General features: G+C 42.7%; 1 protein-coding gene across 1 annotated transcript in view; it reads left to right on the forward strand.

Moving 5' to 3' along the window:
* Window positions 1-26,894, forward strand: part of LOC139416075 (semaphorin-3E-like) — a 58,893-nt gene that overhangs the window by 16,290 nt on the left and 15,709 nt on the right. The window contains exon 2 of the mRNA XM_071164337.1: window positions 23,017-23,177. Coding sequence (XP_071020438.1) covers window positions 23,017-23,177 — 161 coding nt within the window. The remainder of the gene's footprint in view (window positions 1-23,016; window positions 23,178-26,894) is intronic.

Consider the following 26,894-nt stretch of genomic DNA (forward strand, 5'->3'; position numbering starts at 1 on the left):
GCATCCACCAAACCCAGATTTGTCCGTCGGACTGCCAGATGGTGAAGCATGATTCATCACTCCAGAGAACGCATAGTCCAATTGCGGCGAGCTTTACACCACTCCAGCCGACTCTTGGCATTGCGCAAGGTGATCTTAGGCTTGTGTGTGGCTTCTCAGCCAAGGAAACTCATTTCATGAAGCAACTGATGAACAGTTATTGTGCTGACGTTGCTTCCAGAGGCAGTTTGGAACTCAGTAGTGAGTGTTGCATTCGAGAACAGACATTTTTTTACATGTTACGCACTTCAGCACTCAGTGGTCCCAATCTTTGAGCTTGTGTGGCCTACCACTTCGCAGCTGAGCAATTGTTGCTCCTAGACGTTTCCATTTCACAATAACAGCACTTACAGTTGGTCGGAGAAGCTCTAGCGGGTCAGACATTTGACGAACTGACTTGTTGAACAGGTGAAATCCTACGATGGTGCCTTGTTGAAACTCACTGAGCTCTTCAGTAAGACCATTTTAATGCCAATGTTTGTCTATGGAGATTGCATGGCTATATGCTCGATTTCTACACCTGTCAGCAATGGGTGTGACTGAAACAACCAACTCCTTTAATTTGAAGATGTGTTCATATGCTTTTGTATATATATAGTGTGACATACATATATACAGTTGAAGTCGGAAGTTTACATACACTTAGGCTGGAGTCATTAAATCTCGTTATTCTACCATTCCACAAATTTCATGTTAACAAACTATGGTTTTGGCAAATTGGTTAGGACATCTAGTTTGTGCATGACATAAGTAATTTGACTGTGCCTTTAAACAGCTTGGAAAATTAGAGAAAATTATGTCATGGCTTTAGAAGCTTCTGATATGGTAATTTACATCATTTGAATCAATTGGAGGTGTACCTGTGGATGTGTTTCAAGGCCTACCTTCAAACTCAGTGCCTCGTTGCTTGACATCATGGGGGAATCAAAAGAAATCAGCCAAGAACACAGAAAAAAAATTGGAGACCTCCACAACTCTGGTTGATCCTTGGGAGCAATTTCCAAACGCCTGAACGTTCCACGTTCATCTGTACAAACAATAGTACGCAAGTATAAACACCATGAGCCGTCATACCGCTCAGGAAGGAGATGCGTTCTGTCTCCTAGAGATGAACGTTCTTTTGTGTGAAAAGTGCAAATCAATTCCAGAACAACAGCAAAGGACCTTGTGAAGATGCTGGAGGAAACAGGTACAAAAGTATCTATTCCCACAGTAAAACGAGTCCTATATCGACATAACCTGAAAGGCCACTCAGCAAGGAAGAAGCCACTGCTCCAAAACCGCCATAAAAAAAAAACAGACTACAGTTTGCAACTGCACATGGGGACAAAGATCATACTTTTTTGAGAAATGTCCTCTGGTCTGACGAAACAAAAAATAGAACTGTTTAGCCATAATGACCATCGTTAGGTTTGGAGGAAAAAGGGGGAGGCTTGCAAGCCGAAGAACACTATCCCAACGTGAAGCACGGGGGTGGCAGCGTCATTTTGTGGGTGTACTTGGCTGCAGGAGGGATTGGTGCACTTCACAAAATAGATGGCATCAGGAGAGGGGAAAATGTTTGGATATTTTGAAGTAACATCTCAAGACATCAGTCAGGAAGTTAAAGCTTGGTCGCAAATGGGTCTTCTAAATGGACATTGACCCCAAGCATACTTCAAAAGTTGTGGCAAAATGGCTTAAGGACAAGGTCAAGGTATTGGAGTGGCCATCACAAAGCCCTGACCTCATCCTAGAGAACTTTTGTGGGCAGAACTGAAAGGAGGTCTAGAAACCTGACTCAGATACACCAGCTTTGTCAGGAGGAATGGGCCAAAATTCACCCAACTTTTTTTGGGAAGCTTGTGGGAGGCTACCCCAAACGTTTGACCCAGGTTAAACAATTTAAAGGCAATGCGAGCAAATACTAATTGAATGTATGTAAACTTCTGACCCCTTGGGAATGGGATGAAATAAATAAAAGCTGAAATAAATCATTCTCTCTACTATTATTCTGACATTTCACATTCTTAAAATAAAGTGGTGATCCTAACTGACCTAAGACAGGGAATGTTTATTAGGATTAAATTCGGGATTTGTGGAAAAACTGAGTTTAAATGTATTTGGCTAAGGTGTATATAAACATATGACTTCAACTGTGTGTATATACAGTGCCTTGCGAAAGTATTCGGCCCCCTTGAACTTTGCGACCTTTTGCCACATTTCAGGCTTCAAACATAAAGATATAAAACTGTATTGTTTTGTGAAGAATCAACAACAAGTGGGACACAATCATGAAGTGGAACGACATTTATTGGATATTTCAAACTTTTTTAACAAATCAAAAACTGAAAAATTGGGCGTGCAAAATTATTCAGCCCCTTTACTTTCAGTGCAGCAAACTCTCTCCAGAAGTTCAGTGTGGATCTCTGAATGATCCAATGTTGACCTAAATGACTAATGATGATAAATACAATCCACCTGTGTGTAATTAAGTCTCCGTATAAATGCACCTGCACTGTGATAGTCTCAGAGGTCTGTTAAAAGCGCAGAGAGCATCATGAAGAACAAGGAACACACCAGGCAGGCCCGATATACTGTTGTGAAGAAGTTTAAAGCCGGATTTGGATACAAAAAGATTTCCCAAGCTTTAAACATCCCAAGGAGCATTGTGCAAGCGATAATATTGAAATGGAAGGAGTATCAGACCACTGCAAATCTACCAAGACCTGGCCGTCCCTCTAAACTTTCAGCTCATACAAGGAGAAGACTGATCAGAGATGCAGCTAAGAGGCCCATGATCACTCTGGATGAACTGCAGAGATCTACAGCTGAGGTGGGAGACTCTGTCCATAGGACAACAATCAGTCGTATATTGCACAAATCTGGCCTTTATGGAAGAGTGGCAAGAAGAAAGCCATTTCTTAAAGATATCCATAAAAAGTGTCGTTTAAAGTTTGCCACAAGCCACCTGGGAGACACACCAAACATGTGGAAGAAGGTGCTCTGGTCAGATGAAACCAAAATTGAACTTTTTGGCAACAATGCAAAACGTTATGTTTGGCGTAAAAGCAACACAGCTCATCACCCTGAACACACCATCCCCACTGTCAAACATGGTGGTGGCAGCATCATGGTTTGGGCCTGCTTTTCTTTAGCAGGGACAGGGAAGATGGTTAAAATTGATGGGAAGATGGATGGCGCCAAATACAGGACCATTCTGGAAGAAAACCTGATGGAGTCTGCAAAAGACCTGAGACTGGGACGGAGATTTGTCTTCCAACAAGACAATGATCCAAAACATAAAGCAAAATCTACAATGGAATGGTTCAAAAATAAACATATCCAGGTGTTAGAATGGCCAAGTCAAAGTCCAGACCTGAATCCAATCGAGAATATGTGGAAATAACTGCAAACTGCTGTTCACAAATGCTCTCCATCCAACCTCACTGAGCTCGAGCTGTTTTGCAAGGAGGAATGGGAAAACATTTCAGTCTCTCGATGTGCAAAACTGATAGAGACATACTGTCACACCCTGGTCAAAGTATTTTGTGTTTATCTTTATTTATTTGGTCAGGCCAGGGTGTGGCATGGGTTTTTGTATGTGGTGTGTATGTATGGGGATTGTAGCTAGTGGGGTGTTCTAGTTAAGTCTATGGCTGTCTGAAGTGGTTCTCAATCAGAGGCAGGTGTTTATCGTTGTCTCTGATTGGGAACCATATTTAGGCAGCCATATTCTTTGAGTTTGTCGTGGGTGATTGTCCTTAGTGTTAGTATGTTCCTGTCTATGTGTTTTCACCAGATAGGCTGTTTAGGTTTTCGTTACGTTCATTACGTTCTTTATTTTGTAGTATTGTATTGGAGATTCGTGTTTCGTATTATTAATAAACATGGATCGTAAACCACACGCTGCATTTTGGTTCGACTCTCCTTCTCATAAAGAAAACCGTTACAGAATCACCCACCACAAAGGGACCAAGCAGCGTGTCAACAGGCAGCAACAACAGCCCAAAGTGGAGTACAGTATAGACTATACTTCTTGGGAGGAGATAGACAGGTGGGCGGTCGACCCAGGGAGAGTGCCGGAGCCCGCCTGGGATTCGATGGAGCAGTGCGCGGAAGGATATAGGAGAATGGAGTTTGCGAAGCAAGCAAGGCGGCGCGGACGGAGGCCCCATAGTCAGCCCCAAAAATTTCTTGGGGGGGGGCTCAGGGAGAGTGTGGCAGAGTCAGGAGCCAGACCTGAGCCAACTCTCCCTGTTTATCGTGAGGAGCCAAGGAGGAGACCAGAACCAGAGCCGGTGTTGGAGGTGAGCGAAACAGAGACTGTGAAGGAGTTAATGGGGAAATTGGAGGAGAGAGAAATGAGGGAGTTGCTGTGTTGGTGTTTTAAACATGGAATTCGCCCGACGGAGCGTGTCGGGGATTTGATGGCACCTGGGTCAGCGCTCCATACTCGTCCTGAGGTGCGTGTTAGTCGGCTGGTGAAGATGGTGCCAGTCTCACGTACCAGGCCTCCTGTGCACCTCCCTAGCCTTGCACGTCCTGTGCCAGCACCGCTCTCAAGATCTCCAGTACGCCTTCACGGTCTAACCCATCCTGTGCCACCTCCACACCCAGCCCTCCGGTAGCAGCTCCCCGCACCAGGCTTCCCGTGCGTGTCCTCGGCCCAGTACCACCAGTGCCAGCACCACGCATCAGGCCTACAGTGCGCCTCGCCTGTCCAGCGCTGTCGGAGCCCTCCTCCTCTCCAGCGCTGTCGGAGTCTCCCGCCTGTTTAGCGCTGTTAGAGCCTTCCTTCTCTACAGCGCTGCCGGAGTCTCCCGCCTGTTCAGAACTGCCAGTTAGCATAGAGCTGCCAGTTAGCATAGAGCTGCCAGTTAGCATAGAGCTGCCAGTTAGCATAGAGCTGCCAGTTAGCATAGAGCTGCCAGTCTGCAAGGAGCTGCCAGTCTGCAAGGAGCTGCCAGTCTGCAAGGAGCCGCCAGAGCTGCCTGTCTGCAGGATGCCGCCAAAGCTGCCAGTCTGCAAGGAGCCGCCAGAGCTGCCAGTCTGCAAGGAGCCGCCAGAGCTGCCAGTCTGCAAGGAGCCGCCAGAGCTGCCAGTCTGCAAGGAGCCGCCAGAGCCGCCAGTTAGCATGGAGCAGCCAGGGCCGCCAGTCAGCATGGAGCAGCCAGGGCCGCCAGTCAGCATGGAGCAGCCAGGGCCGCCAGTCAGCATGGAGCAGCCAGTCAGCATGGAGCAGCCAGTCAGCATGGAGCAGCCAGAGCAGCCAGTCAGCATGGAGCAGCCAGAGCTGCCAGTCAGCATGGAGCAGCCAGTCAGCATGGAGCAGCCAGAGCTGCCAGTCAGCATGGAGCATCCAGTCAGCATGGAGCAGCCAGAGCTGCCAGTCAGCATGGAGCAGCCAGAGCTGTCAGTCAGCATGGAGCAGCCAGTCAGCATGGAGCAGCCAGAGCTGCCAGTCGACCAGACTCTTCCAGATCTGCCAGTCGACCAGACTCTTCCAGATCTGCCAGTCGACCAGACTCTTCCAGATCTGCCAGTCGACCAGACTCTTCCAGATCTGCCAGTCGACCAGACTCTTCCAGATCTGCCAGTCGACCAGACTCTTCCAGATCTGCCAGTCGTCCAGACTCTTCCAGATCTGCCAGTCGTCCAGACTCTCTCAGATCTGCCAGTCGACCAGATTCTCCCAGATCCGCCAGTCGACCAGATTCTCCCAGATCCGCCAGTCGACCAGATTCTTCCAGATCTGCCAGTCGACCAGGATCTGCCAGTCAGCCAGGATCTGGTAGATTCATCAACCTGCCTGAGCTTCCTCTCACTCCTGAGCTTCCTCTCACTCCTGAGCTTCCTCTCACTCCTGAGCTTCCCCTCAGTCCCGAGCTGCCTCAGTCCCGAGCTGCCCCTCAGTCCCAATCTGCTCCTCAGTCCAGTGGGGTTCTGGGTGAGGACTACTAGGCCATGGTCGGCGGCGAGGGTGGACTATCCAGGGACGCGAGGAGAAGGGGCTAAGACATTGATTGAGTGGGGTCCACGTCCCGCGCCGGAGCCGCCACCATGGACAGACGCCCACCCGGACCCTCCCTATTGTTTTGAGGTGCGTTCGGGAGTCCGCACCTTAGGGGGGGGGGTTCTGTCACACCCTGGTCAAAGTATTTTGTGTTTATCTTTATTTATTTGGTCAGGCCAGGGTGTGGCATGGGTTTTTGTATGTGGTGTGTATGTATGGGGATTGTAGCTAGTGGGGTGTTCTAGTTAAGTCTATGGCTGTCTGAAGTGGTTCTCAATCAGAGGCAGGTGTTTATCGTTGTCTCTGATTGGGAACCATATTTAGGCAGCCATATTCTTTGAGTTTGTCGTGGGTGATTGTCCTTAGTGTTAGTATGTTCCTGTCTATGTGTTTTCACCAGATAGGCTGTTTAGGTTTTCGTTACGTTCATTACGTTCTTTATTTTGTAGTATTGTATTGGAGATTCGTGTTTCGTATTATTAATAAACATGGATCGTAAACCACACGCTGCATTTTGGTTCGACTCTCCTTCTCATAAAGAAAACCGTTACACATACCCCAAGCGACTTACAGCTGTAATCGCAGCAAAAGGTGGCGCTACAAAGTATTAACTTAAGGGGGCTGAATAATTTTGCACGCCCAATTTTTCAGTTTTTGATTTGTTAAAAAAGTTTGAAATATCCAATAAATGTCGTTCCACTTCATGATTGTGTCCCACTTGTTGTTGATTCTTCACAAAAAAATACAGTTTTATATCTTTATGTTTGAAGCCTGAAATGTGGCAAAAGGTCGCAAAGTTCAAGGGGGCCGAATACTTTCGCAAGGCACTGTATATATATATATATATATATATATATATATATATACAGAGCCTTCGGAACGTTTTCAGACCCCTTGACTTTTTACACATTTTGTTACGTTTCAGCCTTATTCTAAAATTGATTAAATAATAAAACATCCTCAGCATTCTACACACAAAACCCCATACTGACAAAGAAAAAACATGTTTTAAGACATTTTTGCATAAACATAAATATTTTATTTACATTGCTATTCAGACCCTTTGCTATGAGACTCGAATTTGAGCTCAGGTGAATCCTGTTCCAATTGATCATCCTTGAGATGTTTCTACAACTTGATTGGAGTCCACCTGTAGTATATTCCAGTCGTTGGACATGATTTGGAAAGGCACACACCTGTCTATGTAGGGTCCCACAGTTGACGGTGCACGTCAGAGCAAAAACCGAGCCATGATGTCGAAGGAATTGTCCATAGAGCTCCGAGACAGTTTTGTGTCGAGGCAAAGATCTGGGGAAGGGTACCAAAATCTTTCTGCAGCATTGAAGGTCCCCAAGAACACAGTGGCCTCTATCATTCTTAAATGTAAGAAGTTTGGAACCACAAAGACTCTTCCTAGAGCTGGGCGCCCAGCCAAACTGAGCCATCGGGGGAGATGGGCCTTGGTCAGGGTGGTGACCAAGAACCCGATGCTCGCTCTGACAGAGCTCTAGAGTTCCTCTGTGGAGATGGGAGAACCTTCCAGAAGTACAACCATCTCCACAGCACACCACCAATCAGGCCTTTATTGTAGAATGGCCAGACAGAAGCCACTACTTAGTAAAATGCACTTGACAGCCCACTTGGAGTTTGCCTAAAGACACCTAAAGTCTCTCAGACCATAAGAAACAATATTATCTGGTCTTATGAAAGCAAGATTGAACTCTTTGGACTGAATGCCAAGCATCACATCTGGAGGAAACCTGGCACCATCCCTACAGTGAAGTATTGTGGTTGCAGCATCATGCTGTGGGAATGTTTTTCAGTGGCAGGGACTGGGACTCGGGGGAAGGTTCACCTTCCAACAGGACAACGACTCAACAGCCAAGACACCTCAGGACTGGCTTTTGGACATGTCTCTGAATGTCCTTGAATGGCCCAGCCAGAGCCAAGACTTGAATCCGATCGAACATCTTTGGAGAGACCTGAAAGAGCTTGAGAGGATCTGCAGAGAAGAATTGGAGAAACTCCCCAAATACCGTTGTGCACCGGGGCCTCCCACTCTTCTTTCTATTCTGGTTAGAGATAGTCTGCACTGTTCTGTGAAATGAGTAGTACACAGCCTTGTACACAACCTTCAGTTTCTTGGAAATGTCTCATATGCAATAGCCTTCATTTCTCAGAATAAGAATAGACTGATGAGTTTCAGAAGGAAGGTCTTTGTTTCTGGCCATTTTGAGCCTGTAATTGAACCCACATATCCGGATGCTCCAGATACTCAATTAGACTAAAGAATGTCAGTTGTATTGCTTCTTTAATCAGAACAACAGTTTTCAGCTGTGCTAACATTATTGCAAAAGGGTTTTCTAATGATCACTTAGCCTTTTAAAATTATAAACTTGGATTAGCTAACACAACGTGCCATTGGAACACAGGAGTGATGGTTGCTGATAATGGGCCTCTGTATGCCTATGTAGATATTCCATTAAAAAAATCTGCCGTTTCCAGCTACAATAGTCATTTACAACATTAACAATGTCTACACTGTATTTCTGATCAAATTGATGTTATTTTAGTGGACAAAAAATGTGCTTTTCTTTCAAAAACAAGGACATTTCTAAGGTGACCCCAAACTTCTGCATGGTAGTGTATATATACTGTATGTGTGTTAAGCATATTTTAAACCACTTCAGAGTGCCTTCTACAATAGGGCGAGAGGACATCAGCTGTCTTTACTATAAGGTTTTACTGCGTGGAAGTATGTTAGAAATATTTAAGGTATATGTGGTTTAAGCAGTGTAGTGGTGAAGTATGGCTGATGAAAGCTTTTAGCAGCTCATTGTTGGAGTTGTCTGAGAGGAACATTTTTCACTACCAAATGTTAGCGACAGCAGTTTATCTTAGTGTCTGACACTAATCTTAATGTCTGACATTAGCTCTATCTAAACAATCTGATATCATCACCTGAACACTTTAAGAAATAATATATATATATATATATATATATATATATATATATATACATATAGTGTGCTTCAACTTTGACATAGCTATTCCCTTCCTGAGCCATTTTAAAGTTGGGCCATTTTAGAGAGATAGCACATTTTAGACCTTTCCACCGTTTGCGTTCTGATAATTTCTGATCATCCATAGCTCTGTTCCACCCTTATGTCTGGCCCTTATTCCTCTGTTCAGTTGTTGATGTTCTACTGTGCAATGTGCAGGTAGTAATTACCAGTAGGGAGCCACCCTCTGAGCGGTAAAATAAACCTTCCCTCCCAGACTAGAACAGAAGAGAGCTGCTGTATATGTTTAACTGTCTTAACTGGTTTAAGCTGGAGGTGGGTTTGTGATGATGAATGAGTTGGGGAATACCGGTGTTGCATGAAGTCCTTTGTTTTTTAGGCGAAATGCTGTATCTTTTAAATTAGGGTGATTTTTCTCATTAAATATAATGTGTAAAGTGAGGAGCTGTATTAAGTCTGTTCCGCCTACTCTATAATTACTACTATTCTCCCCACTGACTGGTTCAGCTCTGGTGATAAAACAGAAATGATACAGTTTTATAAAGTCTTTATATAGGACTTCAACCACCTGGAGAGGATGTGAGAGGGCCATGTTCTGAATCACCTCAGGGGACGGTATCTTTAGCATCTTATAGGATTCTCTCTCTCTCTCTCTCTCTCTCTCTCTCTCTCGTGGAGTTTGCAGAGATATTGGATGTAACTTTTTAGGTCCGTTACAATTAAGCATTATTAATAATTATGTAAATATTGGCCAACAAAGGTACTGTTAAATTTCAATCTCTCTCTCCCTCTCTCTCTCTTCGTGTTGAGTGTGCTCCGTAGCTCATTACTATCGTGTCCAGAAGGAGAAACAACTGGCGAGACCGTGACTTCTGCTCTGACCTTTACCACTATACAAACACCAGGGTGAGAGAGAGGGAATGAGGGGAAGCAGAAGGTGAAATGGTCATATTTGATCAGGCAGCACATTGCAATCTGTTTGCCTATACCTAGCAGGCCCTCCATTTCCTCACTTTAAATGAACCTCTGCCTTTACTATCTCCACAGACACACCATGGAGCACATAGGGTTTAAGGTTCTAGAGAAGAATTTTGCTGGGGGTTCTACTTTACTCACTGGGCTTTAATCTAACTCCATCATTATAGACTCTCTGTTAAATCTAAGAGACTATGTCTCTTTGTGTCTGACGTGACCAGGGCTAAAAAAAAATACTAGCACTCTGATGTCTGTCTCTCCTTTGGGCTACAACAAGGTTTGACACCCCACAAAGCACTGCAAACTCACATTAAACTTAAAACAGAGTTGGGGAGAACCACATGAAAGTGTGTTTGTTCTGTTGTTGTTCTCTACAGGCAGTATTATGTCAGGCAATCTGGTTCTCCTGCTTTCCAGATGTACACACTCATTCAAAGATCAGAGGTCGCTTCTCCAACCTTCTCTTCTCCTTCTTCTGTTGTCATCCCTACTCTTTTTCTCTGCTTTCCCAACTCTCAGTTTTAACTCACCACCACCTCTTCATCTACCCCTCTACCCCTGTTACCCACACTGCCGTTCTCATGTCCTCTTCCCCTCTCTTCTTTCTTCTTCCCCAGCTCCTCTCTTCTGCCCTAGCCCCCCCTTGTCCCCCTCCCCGTCCTACTCAATGTGGCTCTTATTGTACTCTGTGACATCGTTCCCCCATGTGTGGTGGTCCGGGAGCCCTCCCGAAACATGAATTTAAACTGATCATTTGGGTACATGTTCAGGGATGTTTGGGGTTCTTTTGGTACTTAGGGGTTCTTGTGGATACCTGTTTTGGGTTATTTGGGGTACTTTTAGGTACTTTGGGGTTCTTTTGGGTACCTGTTTTGGGATGTTAAGGGTACTTTTGGGCAGTTGTGGAAAAACTACCCAATTGTCATACTGTAGTAAAAGTAGATATGCCTTTATAGATGACAAGTAAAAGTGAAAGGCACCCAGTAAAATATTACTTTAGTAAAAGTCTAAAAGTATTTGGTTTTAAATATATTTAAGTATCATAGTATGTGTAATTGCAAAAATATACTTACATATCAAAAGTAGAAGTTGAAGTAAATCATTTCAAATTGCTTACATGAAGCAAACTAAACTGCAAAATGTTATTGTTTTTATTTTATTTAAGAATAGCCAGGGGCACACTCCAAGACATACAAAGAAGCATTTGTGTTTAGTGAGTCCACCAGATTAAAGGCAGTAGTGATGACCACGGATGATCCCTTGATAAGTGTGTGAATTGGACCATTTGCCTGTCCGGCTAAGCACCACCTTTTGGGTGTCAGGGAAAATGTATGGAGTGAAAAGTACATCGTTGTCTTTAGGAATGTAGTGAAGTAAAAGTAAAAGTTGTCAAAACTCTAAATATTAAAGTATTGATACCTCAAAAAACTACTTGAGAAATACTTTAATTTATTTTTAATTTCTTAAGTACTTTACACCACTGCTTTTGAGGAGTTTGGAGTTCATTTTGGGTACCTGTTTGGGGTGCTTTAGAGGACTTTTCAGTTATTTTAGGTACCTGTTTGGGGTGCTTTAGAGGACTTTTCAGTTATTTTAGGTACCTGTTTGGGGTGCTTTAGAGGACTTTTCAGTTATTTTTTGGTACCTGTTTGGGGTGCTTTAGAGGACTTTTCAGTTATTTTAGGTACCTGTTTAGGGTGCTTTAGAGGACTTTTCAGTTATTTTAGGTACCTGTTTGGGGTGCTTTAGAGGACTTTTCAGTTATTTTAGGTACCTGTTTGGGGTGCTTTAGAGGACTTTTCAGTTATTTTAGGTACCTGTTTGGGGTGCTTTAGAGGACTTTTCAGTTATTTTAGGTACCTGTTTGGGGTGCTTTAGAGGACTTTTCAGTTATTTTAGGTACCTGTTTGGGGTGCTTTAGAGGACTTTTCAGTTATTTTAGGTACCTGTTTGGGGTGCTTTAGAGGACTTTTCAGTTATTTTAGGTACCTGTTTTGGGTGCTTTAGAGGACTTTTCAATTATGTTAGGTACCTGTTTGGGGTGCTTTAGAGGACTTTTCAGTTATTTTAGGTACCTGTTTGGGGTGCTTTAGAGGACTTTTCAGTTATTTTAGGTACCTGTTTGGGGTTATTTGGGGTATTTTTTGGGTTCATTTTGGGTTGTTTGGAATGATTAGTCGGAACCCCTGTGCTTAGTGCTGGCAAGGCATCAATTTTTTCTAACAAATAACGACGACACGGATAATATAGAGCTGGCTGTGTTTTCCGTGCATTGGCAGGACAGAGCTACTATGTCTGGTAAGACGAGGGGCGGGGGTGTGTGTCTATTTGTCAATAACAGCTGGTACGTAATGTCTAATATTTAAGAAGTTATTGCTCTCCCGAGGAAGAGTACCTCATGATAATCTGTAGACCACTCTATCTAACAAGAGAGGTCTCATCTACATTATCCGTAGCCATCTATTTACCACCACAAACCGATACTGGCACTAAGACCGCACTCATCAAACTATATAAGACCATAAGCAAACAGGAAAATGCTCATCCAGAAGCGACGCTCCTAGTGGCCGGGGATTTTAATGCAGGCAAACTTAAATCAGTTTTACCCAATTTCTACCAGCATGTCACGTGCAACCAAAGAACAAAAAAACTCTAGACCAACTTTACTTCACACACAGAGAAGCATACAAAGCTCTCCCTCGCCCTCCATTTGGCAAATCTGACCATAATTATATCCTTTTGATTCCAGCTTAGAAGGAAAAACTAAAGCAGGAAGTACCAGTGACTCGCACAGTAAGGACATGGTCAGATGCTTCGCTACATTACTGTTTTGCTAGAACAGAATATGTTCTGGGATTCATCCAATGGTATTGGGGAGTATACCACCTCAGTCAACGGCTTCATCAATAAGTGCATCGACGACGTCGACCCCACAGTGGCTTCCCAACCAGAAGCCATGGATTACAGGCAACATCTGCACCGAGCTAAAGGTTAGAGCTGCTGCTTTCAAGGAGCGGGACACTAATCCGGTCGCTGATAAGAAATCCTGCTATGCCCTCAGATGAACCATCAAACAAGCAAAAGCGTCAATACAGGACTAAGATTGAATCGTACGACACCGGCTCTAACGCTCGTCGGATGTGGCAGGGTTTGCAAACTATTACGAACTACATGGGGAACCCAGCCACGAGCTGTCATGGTTCACATCAACACCATCATCCCAGAAACACTGGACCCACTCCAATTCGCATACGGCCCCAACAGATCCACAGATGACGCAATCTCAATCTCACTCCACTCTGCCCTTTCCCACCTGGACAAAGGAACACCTATGTGAGAATGCTGTTCATTGACTACAGCTCAGCATTCAACACTATAGTGCCCACAAAGCTCATCACTAAGCTAAGGACCCTGGGACTAAGCACCTCCCTCTGCAACTGGATCTTGGACTTCCTGACAGGCAGCCCCCAGGTAGTAAGGGTAAACAACAACACATCTGCCGCCCTGATCCTCAACACTGGGTCCCCTCAGGGGTGAATACTTAGTCCCCTCCTGTACTACCTGTTCACCCATGACTGTGTGGCAAAACGCGACTCCAACACCAACATTAAGTTTGCTGACAACACAACAGATCAGCAACAATGATGAGACAGCCTATAGGGAGGAGGTCAGAAACCCAGACAGTGTGGTGCCAGGACAACAACCTCTCCATCAGTCAATCAATCAAATGTATTTATAAAGCCCTTTTTACATCAGCCGATGACCTTAGAGAGCCTTTTTATGTCTCTATTTGGTTTGGTCAGGTTGTGATTTGGGTGGTGATTCTATGTTCTTTATTTCTAGGTTTTGTTTTGGCCGGGTATGGCCGGGTATGGTTCTCAATCGGGGACAGCTGTCTATCGTTGTCTTTGATTGGGAATCATACTTTGGTTTGGTAAATTATCATGAACACGTACCACGCTTTGGTCCTATTCCTCAGACGAGAGATACACGATGTCACATAGTGCTATCCATTAATGTGTGCAAAACAAAGGAGCTGATCGTGGACTACAGGGCTGAACAGGTCCCCATTAACATTGACGTTGCTGTAGTGGAGCGGGTCGGAAGTTTCAAGTTCCTTGGTGTCCACATCACCAACAAACTGTCATGGTCCAAACATGCTAAGACAGTCGTGAGACTGAAAAGATTTGGTATAGGTCCCCAGATCATCAAAAAGTTTTACAGCTGCACCATTGAGAGCATCCTGACCGGTTGCATCCCTGCCTAGTATGGAAACTGCTCAGCATCTGACCTTAAAGTGCCACAGAGGGTAGTGCATATGGTCCAGTACATCACTGGGGCCAAGCTTCCTGCCATCCAGGACCTATATACTAGGCGGTGTCAGAGGAAGGCCCTAAAATTGTCAAAGACTCTAGTCACCCAAGTCATAGACTGTTCTCTCTGCTCCATCACTGCAAGCGGTACCGGAGCGCCAAGTCTAGGACCAAAAGGTTCCTTAACAGCTTCTACCCCCAAACCGTAAGACTGCTGAACAATTTATCAAATGGCCACCCACTGCTGCTACTCGTTGTTTATTATCAATACATTGTCTTTACCCCCACTTTACCCCTACCTACAGTATATGTACAAATTACTTTGACTAACCTGTACCCCCACACATTGACTCGGTACCAGTACTGTCACAACTTCCGCCAAAGTCGTTTCCTCTCCTTGTTCGGACGGCGTTCGGCGGTCGACTTCACCGGTCTTCTAGCCATCGCCGATCCACCTTTCATTTTCCATTTGTTTTGTCTTGTTCTCCCACACACCTGGTTTACATTCCTTCATTACTTGTCAGGTATTTAACCTTCTGTTCCCCCCATGTCTGTGTGTGAAATTGTTTGTTGTAAAGTGCTTGTGCACTCTGACTGGTTCCTGACGGGTTATTTTGTACCCATATTTTGTTGTTCTGGGTGCCGTTGGTTTTGCATATTAAACTGCTCCGGATATTACCCAGTTCTGCTCTCCTGTGCCTGACTTCCCTGCAGCTAGTCACGCACCCCTTACATGTACCCCCTGTATACAGACTCGTTATTGTTATTTTATTGTGTTACTTTTTGATTAGATTTTTTTACATTAGTTAATTTAGTAAATATTTTCTTAACTCTTTTGAACTGCATTGTCGGTTAGGGGCATGTAAGTAAGCATTTCACAGTACCTGATGTATTTGGCGCATGTCACAAATAACATTTATTTTATTTTATTTTATTTACTCTCCAAATGTTTATTGAAAAAAAATAGATATCCACAATAAGCAGTAGTTGTCTCAGAATTACATTGTCTGTCAGGCGTGTGCGTACTTGTGGTGAAGTCAGGTGCAGGAGAGCAGAGAATTGTGAACAGCCGCACACACTTTATTTCGGCAGGAGAGAGATTACAGACGGACGCAGCTGCGTCAAAAACCTCCAGCCAACAAGGCAAAGTGTAAAGCGCGCAAAAACCGTCACAAAACATCAATGTTTAACAATTCAAAACAAGCTTTGTGAAATAACACGGAGAGAACGAACCCCATCTTGGCGCGTTACAAAAAAACACGTAACACACAAACAATATCACACAAAGACATGAGGGGGAACAGAGGAATAAATACATGCAGTGTGATTGGGGAATGTAAACCAGGTGTGCAAAACAAGACAATACAAATGGATAAATGAAAAATGGAGTGGCGATGGCTAGAAAGCCGGTGACGTAGACCGCTACCACGAACAAGGAGAGGAGCTGACTTCGGAGGAAGTCGTGACATTGTCACAGTCGTTGGTTAGCTAACTAGAGAATGGTTGCCATATTACCATAACAAAGACATGGCATCAATGAAAGATACAACGAGCTGAAACAAGCCACCTACGATTCATCACATGGCAACCTCTTGTTATTGTTGCTAGCTATCTGGCCATCCAGAATCATAACAACACACGGCCTTCTGCCTCTGTGATGTGCGTGCATCCTTTTCGTGACGTGTTTCCTCCCAGTCTGATACATTCTGCACTCTGCTCCAGTAGGAATACAGTTACAGAGATTCCATGGTAGGGATTTAAGTAGTTTATTATGATTTAATTTCTCTAAATCTCCCCTGAAATCTCTCAGCACTTCACAGGCTGGTGATGAAAGGATTAGTCATGAGGGAGTCTCTCTTTTTTCTCTCCTTCTGTTTTCCATTTGAAATGGGAGCACAGTCTCACTCTCATTTTGTTTTAGCAAAAGACACACTCCCTCGTTCACTACTTAGCTGGAGAGAGTGAGAGCGAGGAGAGAACACACACACACACAGAGTTACACAGACGCACACAGTCACACGGTAACACACTCACACACCAACCAGCTGCAGAAGATGACAGAGAGGAGAGGAGTAGAATTCTCCTTACTGTGTCTACAGAGACAGAACAGCAGTAACTGCTTTAGATAATTATACACTGTTTGACTTTTGTTAGCTATGCATGTCTCAGCATGATCGAATGATCATCCTATTTACTTCACTCACTTCCTGTAATGTCATTATCATCATCATAAATCATCATCATCACCATCATTATCACCACCACCACCATCATTATAATTGTTGTTATCCGCATTTTCAGTATCCTCTTCATTGTCACCTTCATCCTTATCATTATCTTCAATATCATTATTAAGGACTTTTGATTTGGTCCAGTGATGTGTTAACTTCATCATATCCATTTTTATTTATATATAAACTTGTATTTTCCCAATGGTGCCACGAGTACAAACATTTTCTCACAAACAGGAGGATTTTTTTTACATGACAAATAAACAAGAAGAGTTAAGATAACCACAAGGCACAACCTCGACACCACAATTTCAACAAATAAACCACCTCAATCAATCGAAAGAACTGTAATCCTCAATGAATTCATTCAACACCAGAGTCCTGCCCCAGCGGCACTAGGGAATCAAGAATTTTGTAGGTTTTTCCAACACTTGACTGGCATTAAAACTAAAGGATTTACCTAAAGACCAGAGAGACCTCAAGAGTTTAACAATCATGCGAGCGGGTTTGGTAGCTCATTCTGTTATACGTTAGCAAGGAGGTTAGGTAAATTGGAAGCTTGTGTAGTAGAGCTTTGCAAACTTAAAGGGAATAATTAAGTTATCTACGGGACTTTATCTACGGGACTTCAATGAGGACCAGCCAACCTCTTGATACAGGATGCAGTTGTGAGTATTAAAACTGTCACCTGTGATAAAGTGAAGGGCACTATGGTAGATGGCAACCAAAGGTTTAAGTGTAGTGGCTGCAGTAATCTGATAAATAGTGTCCCCATAGTTAACTGGCAGGAAAGTTGAATGTATAATCTGCTTCCTGCTATTTAGAGAGAGGCAAAATCTATTTCTAAAAAAGAAGCCCACTTTAAATTTTAGCTCTTTAACTAGCTCATCCACATGTTATTTAATGAGCATGAATTGTTTGTCAATTCAAATCCCCAGACACTTATAGGACGGTACCCAATCGATGGGAGAAGCATCCAATGAGTAAATGTGTAGTTCATCTGAAACATTAGAGAACTAGAGAATTAGAGAACAACATATATTTAGTCTTTCCCAGTGAAGGACACGCTCTGTCCTGCTCCACTTCACCTGTCTATCCTACTCAGCGTCAGCTGAATCATTACTCATTCCGTGTGTGTTTCCTCTGGAGGTGTGTGTGAGCCCCACATACGCGTGTTTTCGCATCATGTGTGTCTGCTCGCGTTAGCATGCGTGCATGTGTGTGTTTGTACACGTGCATGCATTTAAGAGCTGTAACTGCCTGGATTAGATAATTACAGGAAGCGTGTATGGGCACTGGCATAACACCACTGCCACATCCCCTCTGTCTCTACCATGAAGATCTAATAGCACAAAACACACACACACACTGTTTGATATCAATGATGCTACCAGAACAACCAGACTAATCTCAATCCTAATAGCACCTAGAGATCTAATACCTTTTAAAACAAACCTTAACTCTGCTTGTACCACATAGATCTCTAATGGTAGCACAACCAAGAGACTGGATCTAAAATCTGAAAAATAAACTGAAACTATCTGTCTCTACCAAGATATCTAATACTATAAAGACACTCTCTGTCTCTAGATGTAACGCTCCTAAAAACAGATGCTGAAATAACAAAAAACAGAATCCCCATCCTGAAACACTGGCATTTAGAAAGCCCTGTAGGTGTTTGAAGTAACTTAAACCTTGACATATAACTTCATAGAAGTTATGTCTGAGGAGATGGTGAGGGTAGCCAGGAGTATTCTCCTCTCCTCAGTGCAAGAGAAAATGGCAGCTCCAATTTGGGAAAGGGGGGAATACAGAGGGTCTCATTTGATCATATAAACCACCTGTGTGCTAGACTGCTCTGCCTGACACCATGAAGCTTTAGTTGGTTTCCTAACACACTACAGACCCTGTCTCATCCAATTCTGTGCTTCAGGGCCCAGGGGAAGTGGCACTCTCTGGGGTGATAGCTTCTGACTCTGGTCCTTCACCTCCAGACCTGGGCTCCAGAGCTGTAGACATGATAAGAAGGAACACCTTACGGGTTTGATTAGAGAGAAAATACACAGAGTAAACAAATATTAAGAACACCTGCTTTTTCGATGACATAGACCAGTGTTACTCACAATTTTTTGTAAAGGGGCCACTTTGGGTTGAGACAATCATTCAGAGGGCCGCACAGATCTTTAGTTTGTTGTATTGTTTCTTCCAATATGATCAATTATCAATTGAGAGCAAATTCTGAGCAATAGAGCACATGCAATTGATTACTCAGTGTGTGTGTCACGCCCTGACCTTGAAGATCCTTTTTATGTCTCTATTTTGGATTGGTCAGGGTGTGAGTTGGGGTGGGCATTCTATGTTTTGTGTTTCTATGAATTTCTATGTTTTGGTATGGTTCTCAATCAGGGACAGCTGTCTATTGTTGTCTCTGATTGGGAACCATACTTAGGTACCCTTTTTCCCCCCTGTGTTTGTGGGAAGTTAACTTTGTTTGATGGCAGATAGCCTGAAGCTTCACGGTTTGTTTGTGTATTGTTTAGTTAGTGTCATTTTGAGTTAATAAAGAGAAAATGTATGCTTACCACGCTACACCTTGGTCCAGTTCCTTCAACAGCGTGTGTGTGGGCACGGGCATGGGCCTTTGCGTGTGTGTGTGAACCATGTGTTCAGTCACTATTAAACTTCCCCATCCTAATCAAACTCATGGTCCAGTGACACACTACTTCCACTTTAAGATAAATAACTAAGAGATAAAGGCAGAAGAATGATGTTCCCCCTAGTTACTGACCTACTGCCCGTTTTGCATTATTCCCCAAATAGTTAAGGTTAGGATTTGTGGACTGTAAGCTGATGCTAGATATGTGTCCAAGGACAGCCGCTACCCAGGGTCAGATAAAGACAATACTTCCGCTTCCTGTCTGATGAAAGGAATTCTTCCCCTCAGGACAGCTGATAGGCTGGGCTGTGAGGATCAAATAACCCTTTCAGTAATCACAACATCTTTCCCAGAAATCTAAGTTCTTACCAGTGCTCTTCTGGGAGAAGCTTTAGAATGTTACTAATGTTCTTTCTGATATACAGTATCTTTATCTAGGTCAGACACTATCTAGGTCAGACACTCTGTAATTCAAAATGTATCTTCAAGTTCATATAACATATGACACAACAAAGCATGAACCATGTACTAGATATATTAGCATTAATACCTTAGGTTCTGTCTCTGATTCACCTGGCTTGTATTACTCTGCTTTACTATAAATGCTGTTGAAAGATGAGATAATTACTTTAACTTTCTGACCATATCTAAAATGCATGGTGACTGCAAGGGGCTGTTAGCCTACATTCATTATTAGCCTTCATTGGAGCTTAAAGTTCATCAGTGTTCACATCACTAAGGAATTACTTTGGTCCACACACACCCCCACACTGCACGACAGCACATCTTTCCCCCTCAGGAGGCTGAGCAATTGTTGGCTGCTTTTCCTTCACTCTACGGTCCAACTCATCCCAAACCATTTCAATTGGGTTCAGGTTGGGTGATTGTGGAGGCCAGGTCATCTGATGCAACACCCCATCACTATCCTTCTTGGTCAAATAGCCCTTACATAGCCTGGAGGTGTGTTGTCATTGTCCTGTTGAAAAATAAATGATAGTCCCACAATCGGCAAACCAGATGGGATCGCTGTAAAATGCTGTGGTAGCCATGATGGTTAAGTGTGCCTTGAATTCTAAATAAATCACAGACAGTGTCACCAGCAAAGCACCGCCACACCATCACACTTCATCCTCCATGCTTCACAGTTAAGTGTGCCTTTATCTTGGCCAGGTCGCAGTTGTAAATGAGAACTTGTTCTCAACTACCCTACCTGGTTAAATAATCACCCGACCTGATCCGAATTGAAATGGTTTGGGATGAGTTGGATGCGGAAATCATCTGTTCACCTACTCTGCGTCTCATAGCGGTTGGAACCAATCATTTCAAATGTGGACTCATCAGACCAAAGGACAGATACCACCGGTCTAATGTCCATTGCTCATGTTTCTTGTCCCAAGCACGTCTCTTCTTATTATTGGTGTTCTTTAGTAGTGGTTTCTTTGCATTAATTAGAACACAAATGCCTGATTCACGCAGTTTCCTCAGAACAGTTGACGTTGAGATGTGTCTGTTATTGAACTCTGTCAAGCCTCTATTTGAGCTGCAATGTCTGATGCTGAATTTATCCTCTAAAGCAGAGGTAACTCTGGGTCTTCCTTTCCTGTGGTGGTCTTCATGAGATTCAGTTTCTTCATAGCGCTCGATGGTTTTTGCAACTGCACTTGAAGAAACTTTAGAAGTTCTTGGAATGTTCTGTATTGAATGACCTTCATGACTGGTTGAAATAATGCCAGGAATGTGCAAAGCTGTCATCAAGGCAAAGGGTGGCTACTTTAAAGAATCTCAAATCTCAAATATATTTTGATTTGTTTAACACTTTTTGGTTACTACATGATTCCATGTGTTACATCATAGTTTTGATTTCTTAAAAATTATTCTACAATGTAGAAAATAGTAAAAAAATAAGAAAAACCCTTGAATGAGTAGATGTGTCCAAACTTTTGACTGGTACTGTATATATATATTTACAAACAAAGATATGGAAATGATGTAGACAATTACATTGATGGAAGCCGCAATATGTCTGCAATATTAAAGTTGATCAACCACCCACAAGATATATATATATATATTAATATATATATATAAATAAACCTCCTTGTCCTCCCATCACCATAATGTTTGGTAGTACTCACAGGGGCTCTATGCAGCAGCAACAACAGGCTCTCTGATGTAATTTCACCTCTCCGTTAACTGTTGGCACGCAGACCGCGGCAAAACCAGAAATATTTGAAAGGATCGTCTTTGGCAAAATGTCATCCTAAGTTCTGTTATTTTTTACTTTGAAATCTGCTTGGTCTCCAAAATGATTCCACCACTCACTTTTTAACTGGGTAGTCTATTTGTTATTCCACTCACTTTTTTGTTATTCCACTCACTTTTTTGTTGGTCTTGACTCTTGACTAGGAGGCCTGTTCAATTATTTCACAGCAGAATTACCTTTCGTAAGGCTTGCTCGCTAATGTTTCGGTTTGGTTTGCTAACTAGCTAGTGCCGTCATTCAAAATAGCACACACATTTTGTAATAACATAAGCTAATTAGTTATGAATGGCAGCCCTAAGGATATAAAGTTGAGGCAAAAATATTGATCTTTTGATGATGAAAATGTAATATTCAACTTCAAGCTTTACCTGACAAACATGGGGCTTCGGATTTTATTTGAAAGACAATCCCGGAACATGTATGAACCCCATAAACTTTCCCCAGGTGAAGCATCCCAGAACCTGATTGCGCCCTCTCCTGGCAAGGATACATTTTACAGTGCCACCTTCTACATTAGACAAGGACAGTTTTTCTATTTCTCTAGTTCAACAGCAGGTAGCCTGATCATGCAGACTCAGAGGTACATATCCTCAGGCTCTGTATCACCCAGGGTCTTTATCTTGTCTTTACATCATTGGTTTTATAGAGGGTTTCATTTGTGGGTATTCTTTCAGCACACACACATGTAAGCAACCAGGAGACCCATGAGGCAGCGCACAATAGGCCCAGTGTTGTTAGGGTTAGGGAAAGGATTGGCAGGCTGGGATGTTCTTGTCTCATCGCGTGTGGTGGGCTGGTTCGAATGCACGCTGACTTCCGTCAGCAGTTGTACGTGTTTCCTCCGACACAATGGTGCAGCTGGCTTCCAGGTTAAGCGAGCAGTGTGTCAAGAAGCAGTGCGGCTTGGCAGGGCCGTGTTTCAGAGGACGCATGGCTCTCGACCGTCGCCTCTACCGAGTCCATACGGGAGTTGCAGCTATGGGACAAGACTGTAACTACTAATTGGATATCACAAAGTTTTAAAAACACACAAAAAATGCATAAACTGACCAGGTGAATCCAGGTGAAAGGTAGAGTACGATCCCTTATTGATGTCACTTGTTAAATCCACGTCAATCAGTGTAGATGAAAAGGAGGACACAGGTCAATTAAAGAAGGATTTTTAAGCCTTGAGACAATTGAGACATGGAATGTGTATGTGTGCCACTCACCGGTTTGTGTCAAGAATAAATAGGCAGATAAATATTTGCTTTGTGTTTCTGACCTACTGGTTTACCTTTTTTTGTGGCAACAGGTCACACATGTTGCTGATGGTATTGCACACTGCGGTATTTCAACTTACAGATATGGGAGTTTGTCAAACTTTGATTGGAATTTTTTGTGGGTTTGTGCAATGCTATGGTCGTACATTTGGCAGGAGATTAAAAATTGCATCTGTTGTCTCTCTCTCTCTCTCTCTCTCTCTCTCTCTCTCTCTCTCTCTCTATCTATCTCTCTCTCTCCCTCTCTCTCTCTGTACAGAGCTATGGGAGTTGAACAGGACGTGGGTGTTCCAGGGACCAGGTCCCTCCCTGCAAACCCAGACCATGATGTTGGACGAGGCCCATGAGAGGCTTTATGTAGGGGCTAAGAACACCCTGTACTCCCTCAGCCTGGAGAGAGTTAACCACCAACACAGAGAGGTAGGCCTGTCTGTCTGTCTGTCTGTCTGTCTGTCTGTCTGCGCGTGTGTGTGTGTGTGTGTGTGTGTGTGTGTGTGTGTGTGTGTGTGTGTGTGTGTGTGTGTGTGTGTGTGTGTGTGTGTGTGTGTGTGTGTGTGTGTGTGTGTGTGTGTGTGTGTGTGTGTGTGTGTGTGTGTGTGGAGGTGATTTGAACTCTTGCCCCTCCAGGTCAGTAGGTTACCCAAACAGAGTGTATATATTTGTGTGTCTTTATTATGTTACTAAAGTTTGGACACAGAGTCCTTCCATAAAGAGCACGGCTGGACACAGAGAGGAGAGAGATACTGCCACATGCCCAGTCTCAAATCCCAACTTTCCTTAACATCTCATAGGCTACGTGAAATTGTTTCCATAAGTTACAACTGACTATGGAGCATATCTGTAATGCAGATTTCTAAGTGTAAAGTAATGTGATTATTATTGTCCATTTCCTACTGAGTTATATGAGGTCTTGGGGATGTTTATTATTATGTTTTAATCTGTTCTCTTGAAATTCCTTAGTATCACTGATAATATATTTAATAATACTTAATGATGATAAAGAGTGATTTGGGGCTGATGTTTTCCATACAAACATGTTGCTGTGTCCTAACTTGACCCTTTAGAATTACAAAGATTCACTATGTTTACTAAACTCTTAGAATTAGTGGTGGCTCCAGGAACCCTGGAGATCCTCAATGAACCCCTTGAGTTCTTCAAGGAACCATTGCTAGTAAATGGTTCATTTTTGCACCTTTGGTGAGGTGAGGGGATCTTGGAGGAACCTATTTCGTATTTGGTATTTTATTAGAATCCCCATTAGCTGTTGCAAAAGCAGCAGCTACTGTCACGATGTTCGTAATAATTATGGTCGGACCAAGGCGACCAAAGTGAAACTTTAAGCAAATACAAAACAAAATAGAGAATAAACAAACCGTGATGACAATGGAGTGCTAACCAGCAACTAAACATGAACTATATCCCATAACCCACAGGTGGAAAAAATGCAACCTAAGTATGATCCCCAATTAGAGACAACGATTACCAGCTGCCTCTAATTGGGAATCATACACAAACACCAACATAGACAAATAAACCTAGAACCCCACATAGAAATAATAAACTAGACTAAACACCCCTAGTCACCCCCTGACCTACTCTACCATAGACAATACAGGCTTTCTATGGTCAAGACGTGACAGCTACTCTACCTAGGGTCCACACAAAATATGAAACATATCATAATACAGAATATCAATAAACAAGAACAGCTCAAGGACAGAACTACATATTTTTTTAAAGGCAAATGTAGCCTACATATCAATACATACACACAAACTATCTAGGTCAAAGTGGGGAGAGGCATTGTGCCGTGATGTGTTGCTTTGTCTGTTTTTTTAAACCAGGTTTGCTGTTTATTTGAGCAATATGAGATGGAAGTTCCTTGCAATAAGGACTCTATATAATACTGTATGCTTTCTTGAATTTGTGTTGAATTTGGGGACTGTGAAAAGACCCCTGGTGGCATGTCTGGTGGGTTAGGTGTGTGTGTCAGAGGTGTGTGTAAGTTGACTGCAAACAATTAGGAATTTCCAGCACATTAATATTTCTTAAAAAAAGAAGAAGTGATGCAGTCAGTCTCTCCTCAACTCTTAGCCAAGAATGACTGGCATGCATAATATTTATATCAGACCTCTGATTACAGTGAAGAGAAAAACGTGTCACTGTTCTGGGCCAGCTGCAGTTTAACTAGGTCTTTCCTTGCAGCAGTGGACCACACAACTGGACAATACTCAAGATTAGACAAAACTAGAGCCTGCAGATCTTGCTTTTTGGAGTGTGGTGTCAAAAAAGCAGAGCATCTCTTTATTACGAACAGACCTCTCCCCATCTTTACAACCATTGAATTTATATGTTTTGGCCATGACAGTTTAAAATCTAAGGTAACGCAAAGTAATTTAGTCTCCTCAACTTGTTCAACAGCCACACCATTCATTACCAGATTCAGCTGAGGTCTATAACTTAATAAGGAATGATTTGTACCAAATACAATGTTCTTAGTTTTATAGATGTTCAGGACCAGTTTATTACTGGCCACCGATTCCAAAACAGACTGCAACTCTTTGTTAAGAGTTTCAGTGACTTTATTAATATGTGGTTGCTGATGCGTATATGGTTGAATCATCAGCATACATGGACAGACATGCTTTGTTTACTGGCAGTGGCAGGTCATTGGTAAAAATAGAAAAGAGTAGAGGGCCTAGAGAGCTGCCGTGCGGTACACCACACTTTACATGTTTGACATTAGAGAAGCTTCCACTAAAGAAAACCCTTTGAGTTATATTAGATAGATAGCTCTGAATCTACAATATGGCAGAGGTTGAAAAGCCATAGCACATAAGTTTTTTCAACAACATGTTACGATCAATAATATCAAAGGCTGCACTGAAATCTAACTGTACCGCTTCCACAATCTTCTTATTATCAATTTCTTTCAACCAATCATCAGTCATTTGTGTCAGTGAGGTACGTGTTGAGTGCCCTTCTCTATGAGCATGCTGAATTTGTTTACAGAAAAATATTATTGTATTTGGTCAAACACAATTTTTTCCAACAGTTTGCTAAGAGCTTGCAGCAAGCTTATAGGTCTGCTGTTAGAACCAGTAAAGGCTGCTTTACTGCTCTTGGGTAGCATAATTACTTTGGCTTCTCTCCAGGCCTGAGGACAAAGACGTTCCTCTAGGCTCAGATTAAAAATATGACAGATAGGAGTGGCTATAGAGTCAGCTACCATCCTCAGTCGCTTTCCATCTAAGTTTTCAATGCGGGAGGTTTGTCATTATTGATCGATAACAATAAACTTTACACCTCTCCCACACTAACTTTACAAAATTCAAACGTGCAATGCTTTTCTTTCATTATTAGTTTTTTATGCATGAAAACAATTGTTCACTGTTCGTTGTTGGCATTTCCTGCCTATGTTTGCCCACTTTGCCAATGAAGTAATCATTCAAAAAATTGGCAATATCATATGGTTTTGTGATGAATAAGTCATCTGATGCGATGAAAGATGGAGTTGAATTTGTCTTTTTACCCATAATTTCATTTAAAGTACTCCAAAGCTTTTTCCATCACTCTTTATTTCATTAATCTTGGCACCATAATACATTTTCTTCTACTTTTTGTTGAGTTTAGTTACATAATTTCTCAATTTGCAGTAAGTCAGACAGTCAGATGTGCAGCCAGTCTTATTAGCCACCCCTTTTGCCCCATCTCTTTCAACCATACAGTTTTTCAACTCCTCATCAATCCATGGAGCCTTAACAGTTATAACAGTCAGTTTCTTAACAGGCGCATGTTTATCAATAATTGGAAGAAGTGCAGTGTCTGGATGCTCCTCATTAATCACATCAGACCAACAAATATTTTTAACATCATCCACATAAGATTCACAGCAAAATATTTTGTATGATCTCTTATACACTATTTTAGTTCCAGCTGTTGGAACTTTGGCTTTCCTGGATATAGACACTATATTGTGATCCCTGCATCCAATCAGTTTGGATACAGCTTTAGAACAAAGTTCTATGGTATTAGTAAAAATGTGATTGATACATGTTGATGATCTTATTCCTATAGTGTTTGTAAACACCCTGCTAGGTTGATTAATAACCTGAACCAGATTACAGGCACTGGTTA

This window comes from Oncorhynchus clarkii, chromosome 1 (genome assembly GCF_045791955.1).
Source record: "Oncorhynchus clarkii lewisi isolate Uvic-CL-2024 chromosome 1, UVic_Ocla_1.0, whole genome shotgun sequence".
NCBI classification, from domain to species: domain Eukaryota; kingdom Metazoa; phylum Chordata; class Actinopteri; order Salmoniformes; family Salmonidae; genus Oncorhynchus; species Oncorhynchus clarkii.